Below are 22,207 nucleotides of genomic sequence, written 5' to 3' on the forward strand. Positions count from 1 at the left end.
GAGGTCCTGCAGCAAGAATTTAGGGAGCTAGGTGAAGGATTAAAGAGCAGGACCTCAAAGGTTGTAATCTCTGGATTACTCCCGGTGCCACGTGCTAGTGAGTATAGAAATAGGAAGATAGAACAGATGAATGCGTGGCTAAAGGGATGGTGCAGGAGGGAGGCCTTTAGTTTCCTGGATCACTGGGTCTGCTTCTGGGAAAGGTGGGACTTGTACAAGTCAGACGGTTTACACCTGAACCAGAGGGGAACCAATATCCTTGCGGGGAGGTTTGCTAGCACTGCTGGGGGGGGTTTAAACTAACTTGGCAGGGGGATGGGGTACAGAGTGGAGCTATAGTAGGGGGTGATTTACAGCCAAATACAGAGGAAAAAACAAGTCAGCTGGGAAGGCAGAGCAAATATGTGAAGGCAAAAGGGAATATGGCAGGGCTGGAAGGCATTTATTTTAATGCAAGGAGTCTTGCAAATAAGGTGGATGAACTGAAGTTGTTGTTGAACACATGGGAGTACGATATTGTTGCCATCACGGAGACATGGTTGAGGGAGGGTCAGGACTGGCAGCTCAATATTCCGGGGTATAGAATCTTCAGGCGAGACAGAGGGGGGTGTAAAAGGGGAGGGGGTGTTGCAATATTAATTAAGGAGTCAATTACTGCTGTAAGGAGGGATGATATATTAGCGGGTTCCTCAAATGAGGCCATATGGGTAGAACTTAAAAACAAAAAGGGGGCAAGCACTTTGCTGGGAGTGTACTATAGGCCCCCAAACAGTCAGGGGGAGATAGAGGAACAGATATGTAGGCAAATCTCAGAGAAGTGTGAAAATAATAGGGTAATAATAGTGGGGGATTTCAACTTCCCCAATATAAATTGGGATAGTCAGAGTGTGAAAGGCTTAGAGGGTGCAGAATTCTTAAAGTGGCAATCTGTGTGTAGAACCAGATGATGTCGGCGGGGTTTTAAATGAATTTTTTGCATCTGTGTTCACTATGGAGAAAGACGATGCAGACATAGAAATCGGGCAAGGGGATTGTGACATACTTGAACATATTAGCATCGAGAGGGAGGAGGTGCTAGCGGTTTTAGCAGGCCAAAAAGTGGATAAATCCCCAGGCCCGGACGAGATGTATCCCAGGCTGCTGTGGGAGGCAAAGGAGGAGATTGCAGGGGCTCTGACAATTTTCAGAACCTCTCTGGCCACAGGGGATGTACCAGAGGACTGGAGAACAGCTAATGTAGTACCATTATACAAGAAGGGTAGCAGGGATAAACCAGGGAATTACAGGCCAGTGAGCCTAACATCTGTGGTAGGGAAATTATTGGAAAAAATTCTGAGGGACAAAATTAGTCTCCACTTGGAGAGGCAAGGATTAATCGGGGATAGTCAGCATGGCTTTGTCAAGGGTAAATCATGTCTGACAAATCTGATTGAATTTTTCGAGGGGGTGACTAGGGAGGTGGATGAGGGAAATGCTGTGGATGTGGTTTACATGGACTTCAGTAAAGCTTTTGACAAAGTCCCGCATAGGAGACTGGTCAAGAAGGTAAGAGCCCATGGGATCCAGGGTGCCTTGGCGCGTTGGATCCTAAACTGGCTGAGTGGCAGGAGGCAGAGGGTGATGGTCGAAGGTTGCTTTTGTGACTGGAAGCCTGTGTCCAGTGGGGTACCTCAGGGATCGGTGCTGGGTCCCTTGTTGTTTGTGATCTACATAAATGATTTGGATGAGAATGTAAAAGGGATGATCAGTAAGTTTGCAGATGACACGAAAATTGGTGGGGTGGTAAATTGCAAGGGGGAAAGCCTCAGGCTACAGGACGATATAGACGGGTTGGTCAGATGGGCGGAAAAGTGGCAAATGGAATTTAACCCTGAAAAGTGCGAGGTGATGCATTTTGGACGGACAAATAAGGCAAGGGAATACACAATGAGTGGTAGGACCCTAGGAAGTACAGAGGGTCAGAGGGACCTCGGTGTACATGTACATAGATCTCTGAAGGCAGCGGAACAAGTAGATAAGGTGGTTAAAAAGGCATATGGGATACTTGCCTTCATTAGCCGAGGCATAGAATATAAGAGCAGGGAGGTTATGATGGAGCTGTACAAAACGCTGGTGAGGCCACAGCTGGAGTACTGTGTGCAGTTCTGGTCGCCTCACTATAGGAAGGATGTGATTGCTTTGGAGAGGGTGCAGAGAAGATTCACCAGGATGTTACCTGGGATGGAGCGCCTCAGCTATGAAGAAAGACTAAACAGGCTGGGGTTGTTTTCCTTGGAGCAAAGAAGGCTGAGGGGGGACCTGATTGAGGTGTACAAAATGATGAGGGGCATAGATAGGGTAGACAAAGAGGAACTTTTCCCCTTAGTAGGGGGGTCAATAACAAGGGGGCATAGATTCAGGGTAAGGGGCAGGAGATTTAGAGGGGATTTGAGGAGGAACTTTTTCACCCAGAGGGTGGTTGGAATGTGGAACTCAATGCCTAAAAGGGTGGTAGAGGCAGGAACCCTCACAACATTCAAGAAGCATTTGGATGAGCACTTGAAATGCCATTGCATACAAGGCTATGGACCAAATGCTGGAAAATGGGATTAGACTGGACAGGGATGGATGGGCGGCGCAGACACGATGGGCCGAAGGGCCTCTTTCTGTGCTGTAAAACTATGACTCTATGACCATTTCCCTACAAATACTGATTTCTTTCAGTTCCTCCCTTTCATCAGACCCTGTTCCCTGACATCTCTGGGAGGTTATTTGTGTCCTCCTTTGTGAAGACAGAACCAAAATATGTATTTAGTTGGTCTGCCATTTCTTTGTTCCCCATTATAAATTCCCCCGATTCTGACTGCAAGGGACCTGCGCTTGACTTCACCAATCTTTTTCTTTACATATCTATAAAAGCTTTTACAGTCAGTTTTTATGTTCCCTGAAAGCTTACTCTCATATTCTATTTTCCCTTTCTTAATTAATCCCTTTGTCCTCCTTTGTTGAATCCTAAACTGCTCCCAATCCTCAGGATTATTGCTTTTTCTGGCCAATTTGTATGTCCTCTCCTTGGATCTTATGCTATCCCTAATTTCCCTTGTTAGCCACGGTTGAGTCACCTTTTTTGTTTTATTTTTATGCCAAACTGGGATGAACAACTTCTGTAGTTCATCCATTCGGTCTTTGAATGTTTGCCATTGCCTATCCATCGTCAACCCTTTGAGTGCCATTCCCCAATCAATCCTACCCAACTCGCTCCTCAGACCATCGTAGTTTCCTTTATTTAAATTGAGGACCCTAGTCTGAGTCAACTACTTCATTCTCCATCTTAATGAAGAATTCGATCATATTATGATCGCTCCGACCCAAGGGGCCTCGTACAACAAGATTGCTAATTAATCCTTTCTCATTACATAATACCCAGTCTAAGATTGCCTGATCTCTGGTTGGTTCCTCGACATATTGGTCCAGGAAACCATCCCGTAAACACTCCAGGAATTCCTCCTCCACAGTATTGTTACTAATTTGGTTAGCCCAATCTATATGTAGATTAAAGTCACCCATGATGACTGCTGTGCCCTTATTGCACGCTTCTTTAATTTCCCTTTTAATGCCATCCCCAACCTCCGCCTTACTGTTTGGAGGTCTATATACCACTCCCACTAATGTTGTTTTCCCCCTTAGTATTTCTCAATTCTACCCATACAGATTCCACATCATCAAGCCTATATACTTTAGGATTTTTTGAGCAACTAGTTTTTATTATGAAGATTTTAGTAAGGTTTTCTAAACTGGCATGTCTAAAATACTATAAAATAAAAGTCAGAGGTTATGATAAAGGATTCAAATAACTAGTAAATTAGCATGCACGTAAGGATACTTAAATCAATCACACAGTTACACTGGTGTGGCTTCTTAAATGGCCTCAGGACATTAACAGCAGCACCACCATAAAATAATCGACTGGTGGCTTGTTTCCTTGGAAATACTGCTGCTGTATTGCCCAGTTTTTTCCTTCAGCTATTGCCACTTTCTGTAAAATTACTCATGCTAAACAATAGGCAATATTTCTGCTATTTCAAAACTGGCTTAGTGAGACCATAAGCATGGGGGCTGAGAAAGACAAGAGATTATAATGAGTGGGAGTTGAGCAGGACGGGCAAAAAAAATCATAGATGGCGATTGTGCTGCAAAGCACCAAACTAAAATTTTGACTTCAGTTCAAAATTTACTTAGAATAATTTAGATTTATTTTGCTTTTGCAGCCAAGCACTTTACTGGCAATGTAACCGATACTTCCGCATTCTTCAGTACCTGCTTATCTCGCACCGGAACTCTTAAATCTTTGCCCTTATTGAATTCCATTTAAAACACACTTTAAGCAAAAGGAAAGTCATTAGATTGAAATTTACCATTAAAAATATCAATAGCAGTGAGAAAGAAAATCTAACAGATCATTCAATTCTCTTCTGCCATTGCTGTTTAGCTGCTTCATAATTTACTTAAAAAAATTTAGTGGGTCAGTGGCAGTTGATGGCGACATGAGGAAGCAGATGCATGGCCCACGAGATGTGCAGTAAAGACACAGCATAAGGCAAGATAGAGTGAATTGTGTTTTAATACACTGTGCTATAGGTATGCTACGATACAAGTTTGTGCCCACAAATCCCTGATCGCAAATAGGATCAGCAGATGCTCCTACCTACACAGGGAGGAGAAAATCAGCTCAGAGTTAGTGCTGCATGATAGATCAAGTACAGCAATGGTACAGACCTAAGAGCAAAATAGCTGCATGCCTGTTCCATATGTGGCAGTGGAAAACTACCACTAATCGAACAGTGGGAGAAAAGGGAAATCAACTACACTATAAAGAAACATTCAGTATGGCTTTTTACCCCAGCCTTTTGTGTGGTTTTCTATTAAGGGTCGGTTACAAAACTGAATTTCACAATATCCCTTGTAAACCCAAGTACATAAATAATGTTTGATTTTCTTTTATAAGACACTATGGGTATAATTCAAAAGAGTGTAAACTCTCAATAGCTCAGTGCATTTATCAAACGCGTGGTTGAATGACACAGACCAGGACGGCCCCAGGCTCAATTCCCAGGGGCAGGGATATATTTGGCCTGAGGGGTTCTGCGCTAGGGAGTGGAAACATAGGTCGGTGCCCCCACTCAATCACTATTCAGTGATCCCTATTGGAAGGTCGTCCATGTGGATAAGAACAATATCAGGCTCAGCTGTGATGCCCATGCAACTGAATAGCTTTTCAACGCAATGTCGAATAATGGCCAGTTCAGCAAGGCATGGGAGAGCATCTGGCCCCATGGAATCTTATTCTGGTACAAAGTTGATGCCTTCAGGAAAGGTAAAGGGGAAAAAAATTGGAGAGGAGAGAGAAAATAAACAATTCAAACTGAAACAAAGCAATCCTATACTCAAAAAGTATAATATAGGAGACATGAAGACTTGTTGGATATGATTTATGCACCAAGTGCGGATGAAAAATCAACCCCTCACTATTCCAAACCAGTACCCCCGTCACTTTAAAGCTTCTCCCATTCCCCTGTCCCCCAAGCTAATCTCTTCAGAGACCTACCTTTCCTGGAGGCTCACCAACTTAATATACCCTCTGGGTCAGGGATCAATTTTCATCCCTTCAAAAACTGCCTTCATAACTCCCCCCTTGATCTGTCCATCTTCCTTCAACTACTGCCCAATTTCTAACTTCCTTTTGTTGTCCAAGGACTAACCACGTATTTGCCTCCCAGCAGCATGCTCACTTCCTCCTGCACCAATCCCTTCAGTCCAGTTTCTGCTCTGCTCATAGCAGAAAACACCCTGATCAAAATTACTAACACGTTAACTCGACCTTACCATCAATGTAACTATAATCCTTATCTACGAGTTCATGAACTCTGGCCTTGACCCATCACCCTCCTTGCTAACCTCCACAAACTTCAAAATTATCTAAACTTCTGCCACCACATCCTGTCCCGCACTAAACCCTCCTCACCATCACCCCTCAAGCCTCACTGATCTGCATTGGCACTGTCCCCTCCCAACAGATCTAACTTAAAACCCATCTTCAAATCTCACCCACTTTACTTGTGCAACTTTTTGCAGACTTATGCTTCCTTCCAGGTCCTCCAACCACCCTCCTTCTGCTGCACCTAGAGTGGCAGAGCCTTCAGATGACTCAACCCTAGTTTTAGAAACACCCCCTTTGCCTCGCTCCCTCCCACCCCACAACAAATCTCTTCAGTCTAGATTTTGGTTTCCTCTCCTAACCCTTCAGCAAAGGCTCAGCAGTCAGCACCCACTCTTTCTCCTATGAAGTGCTCTGAAACCTTTCTCTACATTAAAAGTTATTATAACTGCTAATTGTTCCTGTTGAGCAGCTAATACCCTCAAACAACAAGCTCCCACAGATGCTCATGAGTACTTTGTTTTGTACCTTGGGATAAAGGAGATGGATTTGATGGTGTACTGTGTGAATTGCTAAGATAACTGGAAGCAGCTACTTACTCTGTTTTAAAACCTGTTTATTTACTGTGCAATGAGGGTTTAGAACATTACATTGCCCCAAAGTTCCTTGTTTTCTGATGTGGGTTCAAGAATGGTTATATCTTGAATGTATGTCCTGTACAGAAGGATTTTTTTTAATGAATTTGCTTCAGAATTAGAATATGATGTCAACATATTTCATGAAGGTGAAATCATCAAGTTTGTTATAACTTTAGATTATAGTCATATACAATTTAATTGATATTAAAAATTTCACATTCTTTTCAGATATTACCTGCACAAACTCCTTTTTGATCATGTCAAACTTGCATTTTTCATGTACAGCTCGAGCTGTGTTTGTTCTGTCAAACGGTTCTGCAATGTCAAATATAAAAACCAAGTTAAACACAATGCTAATTTTGATAATTTTACACAAGTACCTTGGTATAAAACGAATGATCCAATTGATGCTCTTAATCCTACAATGTTCTGAATTTTTTTTTTCCCCATTTGTTTTTATGGGATGTAGGTGTTGCTTTGTAGCAGTTTGTTAAAACTGAGTGGCTTGCTAGGCCATTTCAGAGGGCAGTTAAGAGTCAACCATATTGCTGTGGGTCTGGAGTCACATATAGGCCAGACCAGGTAAGGAGGGCAGATTTCCTTCCCTAAAGGACGTTAGTGAACCAGCAGGGTTTTTACAACAATCTGATAGTTTCATGGTTACTATTACTGATACTAGCTTTTTATTCCAGGTTTATTTAATTAACTGAATTTAAATTCCCCACATTTGAACCCACATCTCTGGGATCATCAGGCCTCTGGATTTCTAGCCCTATGCTACTGTTCCCGGCAGGACTTTTGCACAGTGGATGGCGGAGATCATATGCAGTCTTACAAAATCAGTTGCATTATTGATTATTAAATCAAAAATATATAAAATTAGGCTGATTTGAGCAGTTACTAACGAGTATAAACCCTTAAAAGCATTTGCTTGAGCAGCTACAGCAGAAAAGCCATTCTCAGCAGACTCACGTAGGCACTTTTCTACTTAGGACTGAAACACCATATTTTCCAATCAGGTTTGATTTATAAATTGTATAAATCAGGCAAATCGAATTGGAGATGGGTGGTGGAGATTCTTAATGTCCAATTTCCACAAACTTTGCCTACATTTGTGCCACTTTCAGACCATGTATGCACAGGTTTTCTTGATTTTTTTTTTTGCTGCCAGGAGTCATCGAAGACTGTGGACAAAGCTAATAGAACTCCAGTTTTTATCTCAAAACATACAGAATATAAAAGCTAATAATTCTGAGCCTATATAAAACCTTAATAAGACTTAAGTTAGAGTACTATGTGCAGAACTGGGCTGCACACCTATATTCAAGCTTTAGCTGGTAAGTGCATACTGAAACGCTAACTGTGGACAGGGATTTCCAATAAGTGACTGGCAGCTCGGGAAAGTACCAGAAGCTGGAAAACAGAGTGTAAGGGTTTCCTCTCAGATGAAAGAGTTAGAGGAAAGTCTTTCACCTGTGTGGTCTAAACAGAAACTGAGATTGATGTTGGGGGGGGGGGGGTAAAACTACACGTCTCAGCAGGCGCTGAAAGAGTTAGAGGAAAGTCTTTCACCTGTGTGGTCTAAACAGAAACTGAGATTGATGTTTGGGGGGGGGGGGGGGGGGGGGGTAAAACTACATGTCTCAGCAGGCACTGTGGCTGGAGCACAGACCTCACATGCTCCCAGCCACAGTTCCTGGATTGCTGTGGCTACTGTACTAATACCTACAAATGATGTGAGGCACCAGCACGGCTTTGGAAAATAAATAGAAATCATAGAATGGTTACAGCACAGGAGGCGGCCATTTGAACCATCGAGCCCATGCCGGCTCTCTGCAAAAGCACTTCAGCTAATCCCACTCCCCCACCCTTTCCCCGTAGCCCTGCAAATCTTTTCCCTTCAGGTACTTATCTAATTTACTTTTGAAAACTACGACTGAGTCTGCCTCCACCACCTTTCAGGCAGCGCATTCCAGATCATAGCCACTCGCTGCGTACAAGAGTTTTTTCTTATGTCGCCTTTGGTTCTTTTGCCAATCACCTTAAATCGGTGTCCTCTGGTTCTCGACCCTTCCGCCAATGGGAACAGTTTCTCTCTATCCATTCTGTCTAGACACATCATGATTTTGAATACCTCTATCAAATCTCCTCGCAACCTTCTCTGCCTGAAGGAGAACAACCCCAGCTTCTCTAGTCTATCAACGTACCTGAAGTCCCTCATCCCTGGAACCATTCTCGTAAAGCTGATGGAATTTTCTTTATTACTATAGTGACAAACAACTCTGCTATAAAACTGTGATTTTACTTGGATAAAAATCCTGAATATTACACTCGGTTTAAGAGTCCAGGGTTCCTAACCAATGTTCCCTGTAATTTTTTTGTTTAGGGCCGCGCGGCCTCTTTAAAGGGGCTGTGCGGCCCATTCAAAATACTGTGCGTGCGTGCGTGGTTTTCTATTGAAAAGCCGGAAGCGTGGACCCCTGGAGAGCTGCGTGGCCACGCAGCTTACAGGGAACATTGTTGTTAACCTTCCTGGACTCTCTGGGAATTTCCAGGAATGAAAGATGAATCACCCGGGCACTGCTACTAACCCCGGAACAAAGTAGAGTTCGCACTTCACATTCGCAGTTCGCACTTGTAGTCTGCGCCTGTGTAACTTTCTTCACCTACTTGTGGGCGGCCTCCTAGTTCTTGGAACTTCTCGGGCGACAACTGCTGGCGCGAAACCGCAAACAAAGATACTCAACTACAGTGGACCCAACCTTTAGAAGGTAAATGCAATAACATTTGCAAACTGCGGGCAAGCGTCACAAGATCAAACATCACGTGATCAAACCTCCAAGAATGCCTCCAATCAGAAGTGGCGACTCTACTGGCTCTCACCTATTCCGAACACTCAATGTCACAGGTGCACTTCGCTTGCATCAATTTTCTATATACAGGAAACTTTCTGGTATCCGGCACGGACGGGACCGACGTGGTGCCGGTTCAGCAACAATTCCGGATAACCGAACGCTATACGGAGCTCAGAGCTCCGTATAAAGCAACAAACCCCGTTGCTTAGCAACAGCTTCAGAAGAACGTCCACAAGTTGCAAGCGTCTCTGTAGCTTAGCAACAGCTGCAGCCAAACCCTTGCCTTCCTCCATTTGTTGCTGTGCAAGTAATAAAAGTTATAAAACTTACCTGAAACCGACTCCTGAATTTTGCCGGTTAACCAACATTTCCAGTTATTTAGGGGCCGGTTAATCGAAAGTTTCCTGTACTTCATATTGCATTTTGAAAGCCAGTGACACTTGCGGTATAATCCGGCAGGGCTAACAGATTTTTTTTTTTTTTTTTTTAAACTATTTTTTAGACACTGCTTCTGTTCAAAACTACCACAGCTGGGTAGAGGCCTGCAACTAGTTTCAAACGTCCACTTTGGGTGGTCAAGGTGATCTTATCTTGGAGAATTTTGGAATACGACTAATGAGATAATCAATTATAAAATAACCAAACTAAAATGTGGAAGTCCATGGACACTTAATGAAAGAAAATGAAACTATTTACAAAACAGAAAAAACATTTTAAAAAGACACTACAAACACAGAGAAGCTATAGACATACATACCTTCAACACAAATATATTTATTTTTCCATTCCATTTCATTGGTTTTGGGAATCACTTTGGCTTCACGAATTGAAATTATTGAATTACTCCAGCTGAAGGGGTGAAAGTGAGAATAGACATGTATTAATAGCTAGGATTTTAATTTGAACTATTAAATGGAATCATTTGAGTTAAGGATCTGCAAACCTCACTTTTAAAGCCTGAAATCTTTGTACCTATGCAATTCTTCTCAAACTTCCATCAGCAAGAATCATGAAGAAGCACTTTATTACAGATTATTACTATTGTTAACTTCCAAGTTCAGGTGCAAGTTAGCCCTTCAATGATGCTTTAAAATAATTGATCAACTGGATAATAACAAAGGTGAAAGGAACCCACTAACTGGTACGATAGCAAAATACTGCAGATGCTGAAAATCCGAAGTGGTCTCCACTACATTGGGGAGACCAAACGCAGATTGGGTGACCGCTTTGCGGAACACCTCCGTTCAGTCCGTAAGGATGACCCCGAACTTCCGGTCGCCTGTCATTTTAATTCACCGCCCCATTCCCACTCAGACCTCACCGTCCTTGGCCTCTTGTATTGTTCCACGGAAGCTCAGCGTAAGCTCGAGGAACAGCACCTCATCTTCCGATTAGGCACTTTACAGCCTTCCGGACTCAATATCGAGTTCAACAATTTCAGATCATAACCTCGGCCCCCATTTCATTTTTACTTATATTTTTTATCCACACCTTTTTTTTTCTCTCCCATTCTGTCAGCGCATTTCACGCCTAATCTAGAGCCGTCTTTTGTCTCCACTAGTCCTATCACCATCTCGTCTCGTTTTGAATACCTCTTAATGTCTCTTCATTTCTTTTTTGTTCTCTCCCAGCCCCCAAACTGGCCTTTTAATCTGTTTCATTTCCTGTGCTTCTTCAGTCTTGACAAAGGGTTTCGACCTGAAACGTTAACTATTTCTCTCTCCACGGATGTTGCCTGGCCTGCTGAGTTTTTCCAACATTTTCTATTGTTATTCCACTACTAACTGGCTTGTTTTTGACTCTTATGAAGGTGCACAATTATTTTTACAAGTGGCTGTGCAACCTTCTTACTTGCTAAAACATTGTTCAACTTTTTCTCCAGTCACGATACAGTACTAGGTGTTTATAACAGATCATTAAGATATCGCTGTAGGCCAGAACTGAGCAGGGTAACGAAAAAGCTCTCTTCCTGCCTCTTTACAATTTATAATCGCTCAGAAGTGGAATATGGTCCACCTGTTTCAACTGACCCTCAGCGGCTACAAGTCTTCAGTGCAAAGCGGCCCTAAATTACAAAACCCTGCCTTTCTCTTCTGGATACAAAACATGATCACTGCATGCAATACAAATCCATTTATGCAAAGATTGCAGTAGAAGTGACAAATACAGACCCAAAATGTACACTGTCCATCAAAACTACCAACCCCCGTTAGCAGACAGTGCATGTGTAATACAGGCTGCAACTTTTTCTAGTGATGGGCTTCTCCCTCTGGCACCCTCCCTGTAAAAACAGCTGAACATTAAAGCCTGCACTTCTGGTTCCAACATCCATCTGTGTGACAGGCCTCTATGTCCAAAGCCCACCTGCTGCCTTCACTCATTTTTTGTGAAACCAGAACCTAGAAAATTGACACAGCAAAACGTAGTCAAAGATATCCAGCTTTCATCCTAGGCTAAAACGATGATCTCAGCTGTGCGCTCTGCTTTACAGTACAACTCAAATACCTTTTTTTGGAAAGTTTGGACTACAACTATAGTCCATAGCTGCCAGTGCTCTAGAATTTGCTCCATTAACACTGCAGGGGGAATTTCAGAGCAACATTAAAGCAACTGTGTACGCAGTTAAGTTCCTTATGTCAAGGGAAGGTCAATATAGGATAGCAATACAAAGAGCTGTTGAGGAGCAAAGGGATTTAGGTGTCCACGTACACAAATCACTAAATGCTAGTGCACAAATACAAAAAGAGACCAAAAATGCTAATGAATGCTGGCCCCTCTCTCTCAAGAAGGTTGGAATTCAAAAGGTGAGGAAGTAATACTTTAGTTGTACAGAGCAGCGGTCAGACTCCATCTGGAGTACTGCGTTTATGGCCGCCACACCTCAGGAAAGATGGAGGCGAGTACAACACAGATTCACCTGAATGATACTGGGGTTTAAAGGATTAAATTATGAGGACAGGATGCATAATCTTGGTTTTTACTCCTTTGAGTTTAGTCGGTTAAGGGGTAATTTAATTGAGGTGATTAAAAACAATAAAGGGATTGGATAGGGTAGATACAGATTTCCTCTGGTGGGAGAATCCAGAACAAGGAAGCATAATCTTAAAATTAGAGCTAGGCAAGTTAAGAGTGAAATCAGGAAGCATGTTGTCACCAATGGATAAGTGGAAATTTGGATACTCTCTTCCCCAAAAGGCTGTAGATGTTGAGCCAATTAAAAAGACTGAGATTGATAGATTTTTGTTAGGTAAGGGCATCAAAGCATAAGCTGCAAAGACAGGTAAATGGAGTTGAGGTACTGATCAGCCGCGATCTAATAGACTGGCAGAACAGGCTCGAGGGGCTGCATTTTCCTATACAAGCTCAGTCTGTCTGAGGCTAGAACAAAATTGTGGCATTTGCCACTGAAACTAGCTACACCTCATTTAAATCAATTCAAAAGCAAAATACTGCGGATGCTGGAAAACGGAACTCTGATGAAAGGTCATCGACCTGAAACGTTAACTCTGTTTCTCTCTCCACAGATGCTGCCTGACCGGCTGAGCATTTCCTGTTTTTAATCTCATTTACATTACAGGAAACTCTCTGGTATCCAGCACCGACGGGACCGGGATGGTGCCAGTTGATTAAAAATTCCGGATGACGGAGAGGGTTATCTACCGAGGCTATTTCTTTTTTTACAAAGAAAGAGTCAGACTCCTGTTATTGAGGTGTTCGGGCTTCTGACAGTGCCAAGAAGCCGAGTAGTGGCAGTTTGGAGAACTACCCCCACTGACTAACTCGGCCACAGCGGGAGACTCGGAAACATTTCCGGTTATGGAGGTGTTTTCGGAGTATGAATTTTGCCAGTTAATAGAGAATTCCGCATATTTAGGTGCCGTTTAAACGAGAGTTTCCTGTACTGTGTAGCTTTCACCTTCCAGCAGCATTATTGCAATATAAATACGGGTAAAACATTGTTATTGAAATGATGGTCTCCAACGCAGCAACAATTGTGGGCTCATTAGATGTGAATTACAGCAATCTCCATGAGAGAGAAACAAAGATGTGAAGATACAATTTCCCAGTAAGTTAATTTCTGATTATCTTTTGCGGCTGTTAGCTTTGGAGGTGGCTGACAGGAGACATTTTACAACCCCACAAATAAACCAAGAGTATTTATAAAAATAAAAAGCTGCTGTAAAGACACAATGGGAAATATTTAGCAGCTGTCAGCCTTGGTAACCCTTACCAACTTCACACAGACTGAAGTGAAGCACTGCGTTCAAAGATAAAGCACTTCTGGAGAGTGATATTCTTGGTTTTATTCCATACATTTGTTTCAGGAAATTGAAAGAAACCGTTGCAATCCAACCACCAGCAGCAAAACAAATCTGAATACTATGACTTTCATCTATATAGCGCCTTTAACATAGAAAACTGTCCCAAGGTGCTTCACAGAGGTGTAATCAAAAAAAGAGGAACACCAAGACAAAGAAGTAGATATCAGGAGGAGTAACCAAAAGCTTGATGAAACAGATTGATTTTATGGTGTGTCTCAAAGGAGGAGGGGGAAGTGGAGAGGCTGAAGGGGTTAGGGAGAAAATTCCAGAGTGAGGGCAAAGGGAGGCGGGGGATGTACAAAAGGCCAGAGGAACGGAGGGCGCGGGGGGAAGAGGAGAGACTGGAGGAGGTTAAAGGGTTACAGCAATAGGGAGGGGTGTGAGCAGGAAGGGATTTAAACACAAGGATGAGCATTTTAAATTGGAAGTGTTGGTAGGCAAGGTAGGTCAGCAAGGACAGGGGTTTACAGAGGGTGGAGGGTGGCCAGGAGTTTTGGAACAGTGGAGTCTAGAGGCGACAAAAGCATGGATGAGACTTCGGTGCTAAGTGGGGTAAGGCAGGGGTGGAGGGAGGCATATTATGGAGGTATTGATTGTAAAAATATGGGGGGGGGGGGGGAGAAAGACTGCCTTTAAGTGTACCTAGTCCCAGTTACTTTCAAACACACCAATGTACATTCTATCTTTTAAAAAAAAAAGCTACTTACTCAAATTCTGTAGCAAAGTATCGCAGAAACCCCACGAGTAGGTCTCCCAGGTTCGAGCTATTTAGTGAGAGGTATGGGCTAATGCTACTTCCTCTTCGGTGCACAAATTGCAGCTGCATAGTGGGCTCAAAGCACTCCTAAAAACGTTCAAATGTTTATTTTAAATATATGGGATACATTTTTAAATTACTGGATGCAATTTTTCCACAAAGAAAATCAACTACAAGGATGCAAGAACTGTGCACGTGGAGATTCTTTTGCGATGTTAATACTATACATTAAGCTAGTAGTGTTTCCTTACGTGCATCCTATTAGACGTTTTCTTTAAATGCAAATTTTTTATTTATTTTGCATAATCAGGAGTTACTCCTCGTTTTTCTGATCAATGAGGCATAAAAAAGAACCCAAGTACTTTTCTCACCCACTGAAAAAAAAAGAACCCATGTAAGCATGTGACATTCTACCCATTCTTCCTCTGCATTTCCAATCAAAGTTCATAGTGCTCCATTGTGATCACAGTAACCTGGCTCTTATGCCATTTGAGCTGTGGATTCAATTCTGAAATCTTGAATTGGGTAATTATCTCCCATGGCATTGCTTAGAGAGAGTCTGGATCTGGAGCATGATTGATGTTTTACTGCTAAAATGGCTGGTCCCTTCAGGCTATTACCTGGATATTTCTTGTGAGGAAGTGGTCTAAATAGACACTTCCTGAGGTTCAAGTAGAAGTAATTACTGTTGCCGTCATTGAGTGTCAGCTGTTGCTTGGTGACTCCCTTCCTTGCAGAGACCAGGTTATTGCAACGTTCACAGGACACCAGGGAAATGACCAGCTTTCTTTCTACCTTCGTGTTATCTTTTCAAAAAAGAATGTTCCATTGTGATTTGTTGGTATCTTATACAAATTATGATGGGATGCATCTCAAAACTATCCTCTCAACCTATGAAAACACAACATACAAATCTTGGCGGGTCATGACGATTTTAAACAGAATTTCTGTCGTACATTTAGAAGTCATATGCTCAGTTACAGCTTTGGTCCAAGCAAGACCTGAATTCCAGAGGTACGCCGGAAGTGACTGGCCTGGGCATTGTACCTGTGCACTAGTGACGTGTGTGTACATGGACACCCAAATCCCTTTGCTTCTCCACAGTTCGCAGTCTCTCGCCAATAACAAAATATTCCACTTTGTCTTTTCTTGGGTCCAAAGTGGATTCTCTCTCACTTCCCCACATTGAACTCCATCTACCACAGTTTTGCCCACTTACTTAACTTGGTCTTATACCTTTCTAACTTCCTGCTCCCATCTACACAACTTTGTGCCATCTGCAAACCAGCCATTCCTGCACAACAAAATTCAAAGAGAACAAGCCACTGATTAAGAAATAAGTGCAAGGAGGACCAAATTGTCTGGGCACTGCGGACTAGATCGGCAGAGCTAGGGGGTCAGATGAGGCCCCGGGCTGCAGTTTAGATATCCCTTTCTTAAAGGACTTGTATGAACTTTAACACAACAGTTCCTATTTATTGAATATACTGAACCTGTACAATCAATTAAAGTACTTGCGCCATACTGCTCTAGGTGTAAGTAACAATGGGCGATGCTGGACTCATCAGACATAGGTTTTACAAGCAAATGTTATCCGTTTTCAGTTGAATTAATAACTTGGACCATCTTACTGTAGTCCACTTCATGTTGGAGCATGATTAACTTGCAATATATTTGTCACCCTAAATCATTCACGCAAAAAGGGATTTCAAAGTTATGGCGAACAAAAGAGTACCCATCGAAATTGGTAAACCAAAACAAAATCAGCAAATTGCTGGCGCAGCATTTGAAATAACTGCTCAGATAACTGTGGTTATGGGTTTGGCTTCAAACAAAGTCTTCCAGCTACAGCGGTGTTTTGTAAGTTATCAGCTTGCGCAATACAAAGAACCCAGTTGGCATAGCTAGATAGAAATTAAGACTAAAACATATATATGATATAAAATTTTACTTTTTGGATTAAAAATAGTGTGTTTGTTAACATCATTCTAATCTTAGAATGAAGAATGTTACTTACTGGGTGCTCTTTCTGGAGAGATGGAATGACAGGTTCAGGTAGAGCTTAAAAATAAACACAAAAGATTACATAAAAATGTAAAACCAGGTTACAACCAAAACACTATTTCCTTACAGCAGTGTATAAAAACTAATGGAATTTATTTCTAAGGTATGTTATAGGAAATAAAAAGCCCAATTATAGGAAGTAAAGAAAAGCAATTTTCTAATAAAGCAATGCAGTTCAAGCATCAAATTGGAATATTAACGGTTTACTGCGAATGATTTATTCCTGGTATAAATTAATATAAATAGACCTACACTCACGAACGTTTGAGCATGTGCTGTTTTATAACAATAGAGCGGTTACAATACACAATGTATTATCAAAGTCACTAATTTAGGGTGCGATAATTTAGATCAAATAGGGAATCAAGTCAAATTCTGTCTTTATTACATGGTAGTCTGGGATTTTCACTGCTGCTTTAGGAGTTAAATTCTGTGAGATTGTCCTATTATTCTGTGAAAACCAAAAACAGGATATCTTTATTGTCTAGTAGCAGATCTTCTTTGATGCTGCTCATGGCAAGTTGGAAGTTTTATAAGGACAGGGGTATTATGCAAGTAATTTTACCAGGGAATCAGAGTGGCCCTGTGATCTGACAGTACTGGGCTGAGGTCTCAGCAACCAGGAGAACTTTGAAGTGGGCTCCCAGAGAGTTCTCATGGTCTGGGATTATTGACGATGGTTATGGGATTTGGAAGCTCCGGGAATGCTGTTGAGGTTTGGGGGCTCCGAGGACTGAGCTTCAGAGTCACAATAATGGGATAATCATATTAAAGACACGACAAAGCAAGAGTTACCAGATGTGGAGACAATTAACATGGAACATGCAACCCAAACTGCTGTTGGTCCCTTTTATCAGGACCCCATCCTCTCCCATGTCACGCACCCAACGCCACTTTCCTCATTGTCAGTCAGTTCCATTATTTATGTTCTTGCCTTTACATGTACAATTTTGGCTTGGTAAAATTAATGAACAGAAAATCATGGGCTCAGGGTACACAATTTTCTGATGTGTGTCCCTGGTGTGCATTATTAGTAAACTTGCCAACATATACAATCTTTAATAAATTTCCATAAACCAAAATTAATTCACAAAACAAAGTCCATTATTTATGCAGTTTCCAAGTATTTCTATTAAAAAAAACTGTTAAGCTTCAGGATAGATTTGCTAACCAAAAGTAATGACTGACTAAAAAATCATTTTCTAAGAAGTTCTCTTTTCTAACCAGCAACAAGAAACCACAAACAGCTGCTGTTATTCACAATGCTGTTTCTCACATAACAGCTGCTTATGTTCACACATAATTACCTCTGCTTTTTTGTGTGGTGTTTAATCAGAAAAACACAATGGTAATATCCGATATAAATTCATTACTCACCTACAATAAAAGCTGAGAATTTAGTCTCAACCGACTATCAGTCTTTTGGAAAAAATAAACACTCAAATCCTCAGAGTAAAAGGTTACACCCTTCCACCTTTCAACTCTTGTTGATGCAGATTGCATGCCAGGATATTCTGCAAACTGCACATGTTCATAATGTACAAACGTGATTGAAATCTCTCAAATAAAAAACTCTCATTTATATAGCGCCCTTTACAACCTCAGGACGTCCCAAAGCACTTTACAGCCAATTAAGTACTTTTGACGTGTAGTCACTGTTGTAATGTAGGAAACACGACAGCCAATTTATGCACAGCAAGCTCCCATAACAGCAATGTGATAATGACCAGATAATTTGTTTCAGTGATATTAATTGAGGGATAAATGTTGTATGGTAATATTCAGCCGAAGCCCAAGCTTTGAGGCTGACGCCTTTAATTATGCCAATATATAAAATAAGTTAATACATTAATTTAATCAGGTTATTGTAAATATATATTTATTTTGTTTAAACTCTTATTTTGACAATTAAAAATTAGAGAAAAAAAGATAAATGAAAAAATGTCAAAGGTTGAAATCTGCTCCACACCACCATTGTGTACTTGGACACCCAAATTATCTATGCTCCTCTACAGTTCTCAGTTCCTCACCATTTAGAAAATACTTCAATGTATCTTTCTTAGGTCCAAGGTGGATGTGCCCATATTAAACTCCACCTGCCATAGTTTATCCCAGTCACTTAATCTGTCTGTTTTGCAATTTCCTGCTTCCATCTGCACTACTTCCTGTCCCTCTGAATTTAGTGTCAACTGCAAACCTGGATATACAACTCTCTATTCCTTCATCCAACTCATTAATAGGGTGAAAAGTTGAGGCACCAGGCGACTCTTAATATTTTCTTTGTGCCCCTTTGCTGTTTTCTAGATTTCTCCCAGTCCTCTAGATTACCACTTTTCCTGGCATTTGTGAAAGTCACTTCCTTTAGCTTTATATTGTGTCTTATCTCACATGTTCACCATGGTTACTTGACTGTACAAGTTGAATTTTTGCTCTTTAGAATGTTGAGGGATAAATGTTGGCCAGGATACCGAGAGAACTCCCTTTATTCAGCTACGGTTTTAGGCATAAATGTATTTACTTTTCAGCATATTTTCCAGCAACCAACCAACATTTAGTGTATTCATATAATTTTTTGCCCATTTCCTATGCTTTCAAGACCAGACCATGAAGCAACTGCTTATGTAATGAGTAAAGCAGCAGAATTGTTACAGAAAAATCACAAAGTAGAGCAACTCTTTCCAAGAGTTCTGCACATCAGGGAGATCCTTAAAGAATGCCAGTCAAGTGTTGCCCACAATACCACCTTGGGTGCACTGTAATGTGTAACTGGAAGGTGTATCAAGTGCATGACCCTTGGCAAATACTGTTGCCTTAATACTGGGGGTTGTTTTGAAAACAGCGCCAGATTCGATTTAGCCATATCCACCATGATGCTAGACTATAAGGAAGAGTCAGTGGCAAGTAAGGTTACCAGAATCTTATTTTGCTTCTGCCTCCTTCTACTCTGGTATAGAGATTACCTGCATGATTGGCCAGAGTGCTGCCCACTAGACGCATGGAACAAAATGACTATGCATCAGTCAGGACAATACCAGGGCAGGACAGGGCAACCCAATGTCATTGCACTGCTTTATTTTCCAAAATTTTATAGGACCAGCAGTAAATGTGCAGCACTTGGGCCACACACCTGTTAAGTGGTATAATAGCAAAATACTGCAGATGTTGGAAATCCGAAATAACAAGTTCAACAATTTCAGATCATAAGCTCGGCCCCCATTTCATTTTCTCTTGTAATTGTTCCACTCCTTTTCCCCGCCCCCCCCTTTCCTTTTGTTTCTCTCTCACACCTGGCAGCTATCTTTTGCCCTGCCAGTACACTTTACACCTAATCCCAGCCTATTACCATCTCGTCTAGTTTCTAATCTCTTTTACTTCTTTTGTTTCTTTTATTCTTTTGTCCGATCGCAGCCCTGCCTCCGATCTAGTTTCTTTTCTTTCCAGTTTTGAAGAAGGGTCCAACCCGAAACGTCAACTCAAATTTCTCTCCACGGATGTTGCCTGACCTGCTGAGTTTTTCCAGCATTTTCTGTTGTTAAGTGGTATAGTTGGGTCGGCTTATGTTAGTCATTTCCTTTCGGTGTACCATCTTCTTCTGTGTATGGTCCCAGCTTTTGTGGGTGGTGAACAGTGTTGAACCTGACTGCCAGCTCTTTCCAGCTATGCTGGAGCGTTGTGCTCGGCAAGTTCTAAAAACAGAAATCCTCCAGCGACCCACCTTATACAGAGCCCGTGCAATTTTCTAGCCAGAGGGAATTTAGGTGCTGTAGCACTCCATCACTTGACCAGATTTTCTACCTCCACATATTTGTTTGCCACTGGTTTTCAGCAGCTAATGTTTCCCACATGAAAACTTTATAAAGATATTTTCACCCCTTCCCCCCCACCCCAGTTTAAGACCATCTTTGGAATATTGCAACAAAAAAAACTTCACCAGTGCAGTCCTTTTTTCTCAGATACAAGGGAGAAGGAATTTATCTAGCACCTTACACCCACAGAAGATCTCAAGGTGCTTCATAACCAATTAATTACTTTTTGTTTTGAAGTGCTGTTACTGTTAGCAGCACAAAGCAAAGTCCCACAAAGAGAGAGGTGGAGAGCCTGATAGAGGGGAATATGTTGGCCAGGAAACTGGGAAAACACCTTGGCTGGTTTCAAAAAGGGTCACGTGATCTTTAACGATCAAACCATTGGAACAGGCAATTCAACATCTCTTCTGAAAGATTGCACCTGCAACAATGCAGCACTCCCTCTAGCGTACTGAACTGTAAGCCTAGATTATTGCTTTCGATCCCTGAACTGCATCTTGAACCCACAAAATCGGAGTCGGAGGCAAGTGGGAATAAGGTGGGTAAATGTGATTGGAACTATTTGCTCACATGGAGGATAAACACGGACACTGACTGGTTGGGCCGAATTCAGTGTTGTAACTTCTATGCAAAGCTGCTACAAACTGAGCCTAACCTACACTTTGGGTGGTTGCATCCCTATTCAGTTTCCCCCCACCCCCCCCCCACCTCATCCAATGTTAGCAGCAATTTCTACGTCACCCCTCTGCTCAGCTCCCAGCATTAGACCCGATTTAAGTTGGGAGTTCCCCTGCATAAAATGAAATAAACAAATATAGCCGACCGGAGGAAATTCCATGAAGTCAGCCTACGGATAAAGAGTCACGCGTAAAGTTTTAGTTTCAAAGATTGAAAAATCTCCATCATATTTTCTCAATGTCAATTAGGACTGACTAGGAAAATTCCAAGGAGATAGACACAAACACACACAGATGTATTGCTTCAGGAAGGGCCTTTAAAAAAGGCTTATAAAATTATATAAATCCACAGAAACACTTACTTTGTAGATAGTGCAACACCATCAGTACCAAAGAGTAACTACTCAATGTGCCACGACTAGCATCATTTATTCCATGGTAACGTGCCCACTTTTTCACCACCAGCACGAGAGGACGAACACGACTTTCAGCTGCATGGAAACAAAATATCTACTTCAGAAAAATTTACTAGAACAATGGGATTTTTAAACAGTTGATGACAAGTAATCTACATAATTGATTTTAATTTCTCTGCACATGCAGATATCATATAACGGTCTTTTTTGTTAATCCTACATAGGAACTTAAGAATTGCTAGACGACGAAAGATGAAGGTCCATCGAGTTCACTTTCCACCATCCTGGTAGTCGTATAATACAATGATAATGGAGCTGTGATTAATCATAGAAATCCACCTCATGTCAATTAGTCTACAACAGACCCAGACATGATGCAAGAAAAACACCAGGGTAGAGCGCTTTGGGATGCATAGGTCCAAAGTCACCAGTTGCTCACAAGCATTCTACACTTACCACGTCCTGTCGCAAATTACTCATATACTGTATCCTAAAATGCTATTTTCTGAAAGAAATCTGCATAATTTGCATTTTAATGAATCAATAAATGCATCCAAATGAATGGACCTGTTGGGCCGAATGGCCCATTTTTGTGCTGTAAAAACTTTATCAAATTCCCCGAGTAGATGAACTGTTTGGAAAGGTTTATATTCCAGTTAATTATCCAATGCATCATTAATTAAAAGGAAGGAAAATTTAAGAGGAACTAATTTACAAAATAACAATGCAAACAAACAGTTGAAGCTCTTGACTACAAT

The 22,207-nt window shown here is 41.6% G+C and overlaps 1 protein-coding gene across 5 annotated transcripts in view; it reads right to left on the bottom strand.

Annotated features, from left to right (window-relative positions):
* Positions 1 to 22,207, bottom strand: part of tent2 (terminal nucleotidyltransferase 2) — a 90,530-nt gene that overhangs the window by 20,088 nt on the left and 48,235 nt on the right. For 3 of the 5 annotated variants that reach the window (XR_015077596.1, XM_085982141.1, XM_085982148.1), the window contains exons 10-14: positions 21,396 to 21,524; positions 16,504 to 16,547; positions 14,437 to 14,573; positions 10,165 to 10,256; positions 6,788 to 6,867 (exon numbers count right to left, since the gene is read on the bottom strand). Coding sequence is in view for 2 of the 5 variants with exons in the window: in XM_085982141.1 (XP_085838267.1) it covers positions 6,788 to 6,867; positions 10,165 to 10,256; positions 14,437 to 14,573; positions 16,504 to 16,547; positions 21,396 to 21,524 (482 nt within the window). In the remaining 3 variants the exon portion in view is untranslated. Of the gene's footprint in view, positions 1 to 6,787; positions 6,868 to 9,143; positions 9,268 to 10,164; positions 10,257 to 14,436; positions 14,574 to 16,503; positions 16,548 to 21,395; positions 21,525 to 22,207 lie in introns of those variants that run through there. The other 2 variants (XR_015077601.1, XR_015077600.1) reach the window with 2 other exon arrangements.

The sequence above is a fragment of the Somniosus microcephalus genome, chromosome 1, assembly GCF_052327205.1.
Source record: "Somniosus microcephalus isolate GS21.2 chromosome 1, FLI_Smic_1.0, whole genome shotgun sequence".
NCBI lineage: Eukaryota > Metazoa > Chordata > Chondrichthyes > Squaliformes > Somniosidae > Somniosus > Somniosus microcephalus.